The sequence below is a fragment of the Quercus robur genome, chromosome 3, assembly GCF_932294415.1.
Source record: "Quercus robur chromosome 3, dhQueRobu3.1, whole genome shotgun sequence".
Lineage (NCBI taxonomy): Eukaryota > Viridiplantae > Streptophyta > Magnoliopsida > Fagales > Fagaceae > Quercus > Quercus robur.
In genome coordinates this window covers 32,931,267-32,938,380 of record NC_065536.1, presented here as the reverse complement: position 1 = coordinate 32,938,380, position 7,114 = coordinate 32,931,267, and the positions used below count along the sequence as shown (strand labels likewise).

The following is a 7,114-nucleotide window of genomic DNA, read 5'->3' as shown; positions in this document are numbered from 1 at the left end:
TTATTATCGATTACTATTTCTTAGATTAATGTTACTTTCAATTTTGTCTTTTAATTTTACCTTTTTCTCTTCTTAAATCCTAATTCCGCTACTATCGGTGCTATGTGAATTTTTAAATAATTTTTCTCTTCTCTTTACCAAAACTCTCTTTCATATATATCTCTCCTCTCTCACATTATTACCTTTTTTTTTTTTTTTTAATAGTTGTTGGGTGTTATTTTAGGTTATTTTAATGGGCAACATGTTAAAATAAGAGATGAGATATAATGTGTAATGTTAAATGTTATGCTAAAATAAATAAAAATAACTTTTTAATGTGTTAAAAATATATATATATATATATATATTAGACAAAATTGATGTACAGTACTTTAAGTGTTGTTTCTTTGATTCCTCTCTTAAAATTCCACCATGTGACTATTTAACTTAAAAGATACATTTTTATGTATGAGAAAAAAGCAACATGACAAAAATTTAAAAGAAGAACTTAAAGAACCGCATTAAGTACTGTTCAAGTCTTTTTCCTTTTTTATTAGAACAGTGTGCTTCGTTTGGAAAATAATAATACGGATATTTTGGACACGGCCCACTCAAATAGTGTTAGCCCAACTATGTTAATGGGCTGTAATAATAAACTTATTATTATGCACAGTGTTGCAATCCTGGTCGACCTCGAACACTGAAGAACCCTAAATCTTGCATAAGTTCCAGTACCGTCTCTAGCTTTTTCTTGCCGCCATAAAACGCATAATAAACCCACAGGTTTTTTTCAGAGACAAAGAAACAAACAAACAAAGAGAAGAGAAGCGAAAAGCCAAATCAGAAAGCCATGAGACCGATTCTGATGAAAGGCCATGAAAGGCCACTCACATTCTTGAAATACAACCGCGACGGCGACCTCTTGTTTTCCTGCGCCAAAGATCACAACCCTACCGTCTGGTTCGCCGACAACGGCGAGCGTCTCGGCACCTACCGTGGCCACAACGGCGCCGTTTGGTGCTGCGATGTCTCAAGCAAGTCCTCTCCTCTCAATCCACGAACTAACTCACTCTTTTATCTTTGATTTTTGTGACAAATTTTGAATTATTTTGATTTGGTTTCCACAGGGGATTCGATGATGTTGATTACTGGGAGTGCCGATCAAACGGCCAAGATATGGAATGTTCAGACCGGAGAGCAGTTGTTCTCGTTCAATTTCGGGTCTCCGGCTAGGGCTGTAGACTTGTCAGTCGGCGATAAGCTTGCCGTCATCACGACCGATCCGTTTATGGATTTGCCTTCGGCTATTCACGTCAAAAGCATCGCCACTGACCCCGAAGACCGTAAGCTTCTCACTTGAGAGTGATATCTTGATGTGTGTTGTAGTGGACAATTATGTGTGTTTATAAATTGGTGATGAATTTATTGCTTGAATGTGATTTTGATGAACAATGTACAACTCTAAATTGTTGTTGGTTTGTTGAGTTGTTGGTAATATCCGTGTACAAGTGGATGGACATGTTTTGTGTATTGTTTAGATAATGTAATTTATCTAGTATCATATGTCCATGTTGTTTTGATGCATACAAGATTATTGGGTATTATCAGTGCTTATTAGATCATTATTTGATGTGACTCGCACATGGGGTTTCGCTAATGGTTCTTCTGTCATGGGGTTTATAGAATTGTCAATTGTTTTGTACAAAAATTTTCTATTTTTAATTCTTTTGGGTATTGTACATGACTTCATGAAGAAAAAAAAATAGAAGAGTCACATGTCTTAAGTTGCAGATGAACCGTTATTATTGTTGTTATTTTTGAAGTAAAAGGTAGGTAGTGAAATTATTGAATCTAATTGTTGTTTGTTCTTGATTTTTTTCCCTTAAAGATAAGTAATAATTCTGTTGAATAAGATGATTGTGTGTATGTATTATGCAAGTAGAACTCTGAGACCAGCTCCTACAAGGTAGGAATTTTATGAACTCCAATAAAATCAAAAAAACAAAAAGAATTATAGATGCTACCAATCATAAAGTGTTTGTGGTTAACTTGCTTTTCTCACACTCTAAATGTTTGGCCTTTCAATTTTGGACGCTTTTGACTCTTGAGCTGCATTCCTTTGAATGATAATGTTAGAAAGAGATGATATGCTTGTGTGTTTCTGTATGGTAAGGTTTTTTGAAGCTTTAATATTACAAATGAACTCTAAGGTAACTTAAAATCATCAATGGTTCCATTTTGTAGAGACTGGTGACTCTGTTCTTGTCCTGAAGGGCCCTCAAGGAAGAATTAATAGAGCTGTTTGGGGGCCCCTAAACAAAACCATCATAAGTGCTGGAGAAGATGCTGTGGTTCGTATATGGGATTCTGAGGTAAGTTTCTCGTAATTCTAAGATTGCCATGTTATCTTCAATGAAATAGTTAAAGTGTTTCTTTGGTTACAATTAGCATTTCACTATTTGTGGCTTTATGGTAATCACTGCATTCTTGCTGGATTCTTCAAAGTATAAGTGTAGAACTTAAAGCCATAATTTTCTGTTTGCCATTCTTCTGTCTCCCGTTTCTCTTATCATTCTTCCCTGAAGTCTATTTATGGATTGATTCACCTTTATATTTGTTATACTTATTAATCAAACATGCAGACTGGAAAAATGCTTAAAGAGTCTGAGAAGGAAACTGGCCACAAAAAAACGATAACATCACTTTCGAAATCTGCCGATGGTTCACACTTCCTCACCGGTTCACTTGATAAATCAGCTAAGGTACTGATTTCAGTCTTGTCATTCCTTCTGTCTTTTTGCACTATATATTATCATTTTTTTTTTCTGTGTAACTTATGTTTTTGTTTTTTTTACCTGATTATTTTGGTTTTCTTGCAAATATTTTAGCTGTGGGACATCAGAACTTTGACTCTTATCAAGACTTACGTGACTGAACGTCCAGTCAATGCCGTGACAATGTCTCCACTTCTTGATCATGTATGTATTTATTTATAAAATGTAAACTTTTGTGCTGATGCTACAAATATAATGTGTCTATTCATTATGATTTATCTTCCTATTAGAAATGACATGATAATATGATCTTTATTTAAGTACGCTGACCATGATGAGGTTCAAAATTGTAGTGAAGTTGTATTGTTCTTGTTTTGGGTTCTGAAAGACCTTTTCTGTCATGCAAGTGAGCCTATATTTAGTTAATATCCTCCACTACCTATACTGTAAAAGTTTTTTTTTTTTTTTTTTTTTTTGAGAGAGACCTATACTGTATAAGTTCATCACTCTGTTTGTTATCATTTATTTTTTCAACTCCTGAGTTTTGAAAATGATGGTTCATATATTTGGGTGTATTTTTTGTTTCAAAATAATAAGTCCCAACATATTTCTGGTAAAGTAATATATGATATATGGTTTTTTGCTACTATTCTGAAATATGTAAGAGAAATTCCAATGATTAAGATCTTGAAGGTTTCTTAAATAATGTCTGGTGTATATGGGTTTAGGTAGGGTTAGGTAATAAAAGCTTTATATAGGTGCCAATCCTTTTCCTAGAAAGGCTAGAACTCTAAATAATACTCCTAATAACAAAGAAAAGTAATTAAGAACTTTTACTATTATAAAACTTTTAGGTATTGGAAAAAAGAGTTATTAAGAACTTCTAAACCAAATAGGAAAATGACTTAAAACATATATTAAGACTCATGGTCATGGGCTTATGGTGCAGCCTATTACAGCCCATTCTAGAAAATCTAGAAATTATTAGATCTAACAACTTTTTAACCTAAAGAAACCTTTTATTAATACTATTACTAATATAAAAAAAAGATTACAAAAGAAACTGTATATTAAGACTCAATAATAACTTTAAGTAACCTATGAAAGGTGCCAAGAAGGCCCCACATCAAAATTAGACCACAATTCTTGAATCTTTTGATGATATAAAGGTTCGTGTTGCTTGATTCATTCAATATTCGATAAACTTCAATGCCTTTTATGCTTTCCAGGTGGTGCTTGGAGGTGGTCAAGATGCATCAGCTGTTACAACAACTGATCATCGTGCTGGTAAATTTGAGGCAAAATTCTATGACAAGGTAAATCCATACTTCCATCGAAGTTCTTTGATGATATAAAGGTTCGTGTATGTTTAGTATCTTTGGTGTATGATGTCCTCCCATTTTCATATGATTAGATTCTTCAAGAAGAAATTGGAGGTGTGAAAGGGCATTTTGGACCGATAAATGCTTTGGCTTTCAACCCAGATGGGAAAAGGTATGGTTCTTTATGTTCTCTCATTACAAAATTGAGTTTACTAAACTTATATAAAAAAAATTTGAGTTTCCTAAACTAGTATTGAGCAAAAGCTTCTCCTTCGTTGTATCTGGTATTTGATAGATTAGCATATTGTAATGGTGTTTCTCAACTATGCCATATGATTTTTTACTATACAAAGTTATTTCTGTTGATGTTTTGATTTAAAGAATTCTTCTTATGTCATTATACTCAATTAGTGACCATGGTAATGCATGTAAATAATAACGATATGGGTAAATTACATTTGTGGTCTCTAATTTTCCAATAGCAACAATTTAACCCTTTAACTTTCAGTGTTGTTTCAAATCCATCCCTTCTTCCAAATCCATTTACAGATAAAGAGTTTGTCTGGTACAAGTCACATGATTGAAAATGGTTGTTATGCCATTAAATTATTTTGGAGTTTTTATTTTTATTTTTTAATATGAATTTTTATTTAACAAAATATTTCCTTTTCCTCTCTCTCTGCCCCTTCACTTATTCCCTGCAAGTCTTCTTCAAGGAAACTGACCTACGCTGTCTCTCCTGCTCCCTCGCCAACTTTCTCCTTTGACCCCTAGGTTTTCTGCTCTCAAAATCCAGTCCACCAGATTTGATCTTTAATTTAAACTGATTCAAACCAAGATGTACTCTCATCTTTTGTATATTCAAAATTAAAATATCTATGTAAGCAATATTCTAGTGAATGCTACAGATTTAATCTCCCTCTCCCCCATCCCCACCACTTTTCGCTACCTCAATCCCAGTTTCCCCAAATATTATGCATCACTCATAGCATAAGATATTGATTATGGGCTTCAATATATGACTGCTTAAAGATATAAAGAAGGGCCCACTTCCATTGTTCCATTTACTTTCCTGAGTTTTTTTGTTGGGGCTGCTCCATTGGGCTACCAGTGGAGTCTTTGAAATTGACCAATTCTTACCTGAACTCAAGTTGACATTCCAGGAAAAAGAGCAGCTCAAAGTGTCCTTTCAATTAGTTACAGGTGAGTAATAATTTAAGGATGGACCTCTAAATCTTTTACCTAACGATGGCTGCTGTGGTGCTGCATTCAAAAGTGTAAAGGGAAGGGTAGTTGTGGCATTGATGGAATTGTGGGTGGAGGCCAAGGGAAGAGGTGAGTGGGTAAATGGGATTGATGGAGAGGATTTTTTTTTTTTTTTTACATTCCAGCGTTGATCTTCTTTTTTTAACATTCCAGCTACCCTTGCGCCTTTCCCTTTCCTCTCATCCCTCCTTCCATTCCAAACAATCCTTAAAAATTATTTAGCTGATGTGGGCATATTCATCTGGACAATTGTTTATTTGAATTTCATGTCAACATTTCAGTCACCTGAATTGCATGTGACTAATTATGTTAGCTTAATTTAAAAGGATTTAGACAGAAGGATGAAATCGAAACAATGCTGAAATTCAAATAAAGATATTGGTGCAATTGGAAGGGTAGGGGAAAATGGAAGAATTCTCTAATGTTGAACTGTCAAAATTTTACCTTGTAAATGTTTTCAATTCTGTTTCGGTTTAGGGATATTTTTGTAGAAAATTATGATAATATTGTGTGTGTGTGTATATATATATATATATATATATATATGTATGTAGGTTTTTTGGTATATGTATCTGGTCTTGGAGGCTTTAGGTTATTTGTACAAATATGTAAGGTGTTAAATCATGGTGTTACTTTGGGTGGTGTGGGGGCTGTTTTGACGTGGTAGTAATTGTAGTGTTGGCATCATTTGAGGTAGAGATGGTATTGTGGATTGTGGTTTGGTACCACTAGTAAAGGAGTTGGAGTTAAAACAATCTTCCAAGTTTAGTAAAACCTGTGTAAGGTCTTTGTGGCACTGTGTCTCCTCTTTCATAATGACTTCTGCGTAGTCCCTATTTTATGGTCTATTTTTCGTATTTTAATTGCTTATGAAATAATTGTATTTGACTGTTTAGTTTAAATAAGACCCTATTCTGTTTATCCTGTTAGTAGTGGTTTTATTAGTCTTCACCTTAATGCACTTTTTTAATCAGATCAGACCAAGATTGTCCTAAAAGTTGGGAGAAATTTTGCATTGTTCAAATGACATTAGTCATGAATTACAATTTATATTCTGTAGCTCTTTACTTATTTGATATTTTCCAACTTATAGTTTCTCAAGCGGAGGTGAAGATGGTTATGTACGGTTACATCACTTTGATCCGGATTACTTCAACATCAAGATTTAGATTTTCAGCATATTGATACTTTAGCCTTGAGCTTCAGAGATTTCTTGAAATTAACTTGTATTTTCTTTTTTCAGTAGTTAGTTTTCTAGTTGTGATGAAACAACGTTTTGTATTTGCTTGCTGGGACACAGTTTTGTATAAGATACTAGAATTTTGTTTACGAAGATTATGATTACTTTCAAAGTCTCTCTTTGCAGAACACTAAAGTTCTATTTTAGAATTTCCATTTAGTAGCATTTTAGATTTTTTTTCCTTTAAAGAAAAAGAGAAACATATATGAAGCTTTTTACTATACTTAACTAATAAAAGAAACATATTTTCATCAGCACAAGTATTCTTATATAATAATGTGTTAATTCTATTGGTCAATATTGTTATATTATTTTGGCATTACTGCGATATATAGATTTATTCATAAACCTTCATAGATATTTATATTTATATTTATCCAGTCAGTAGAGTGGTCGTAAAGAATTATATGTATTTGTCTACACCCACCAATACAAATTACCCCTTGACCCTTCTTCACTAAGTACCACACTGGATTCAATAGTTGACAAAACACAGATCATTCAAGGTGGCAGTCACAAACCAACCCGTATCT

The 7,114-nt window shown here is 33.4% G+C and overlaps 1 protein-coding gene across 1 annotated transcript; it reads left to right on the top strand.

Moving 5' to 3' along the window:
• Positions 1 to 662: 662 nt before the first annotated feature.
• LOC126717832 (eukaryotic translation initiation factor 3 subunit I-like) lies at positions 663 to 6,693 on the top strand. The gene is made up of 8 exons (XM_050419752.1): positions 663 to 1,013; positions 1,107 to 1,322; positions 2,224 to 2,351; positions 2,622 to 2,741; positions 2,868 to 2,957; positions 3,983 to 4,069; positions 4,168 to 4,247; positions 6,435 to 6,693. The coding sequence occupies exons 1-8, from the start codon at positions 830 to 832 to the stop codon at positions 6,508 to 6,510; spliced, it is 981 nt and encodes a 326-aa protein (XP_050275709.1). The 5' UTR covers positions 663 to 829; the 3' UTR covers positions 6,511 to 6,693.
• Positions 6,694 to 7,114: the final 421 nt, after the last annotated feature.

Excerpts from the sequence above, each read along its gene's own strand:
- LOC126717832 (XM_050419752.1), top strand. The coding sequence starts at position 830 with ATGAGACCGATTCTGATGAAAGGCCATGAAAGGCCACTCACATTCTTG. Across the intron at positions 1,323-2,223 it reads CGCCACTGACCCCGAAGACC|AGACTGGTGACTCTGTTCTT; the intron begins GTAAGCTTCTCA and ends TCCATTTTGTAG. Across the intron at positions 4,248-6,434 it reads TTCAACCCAGATGGGAAAAG|TTTCTCAAGCGGAGGTGAAG; the intron begins GTATGGTTCTTT and ends TCCAACTTATAG.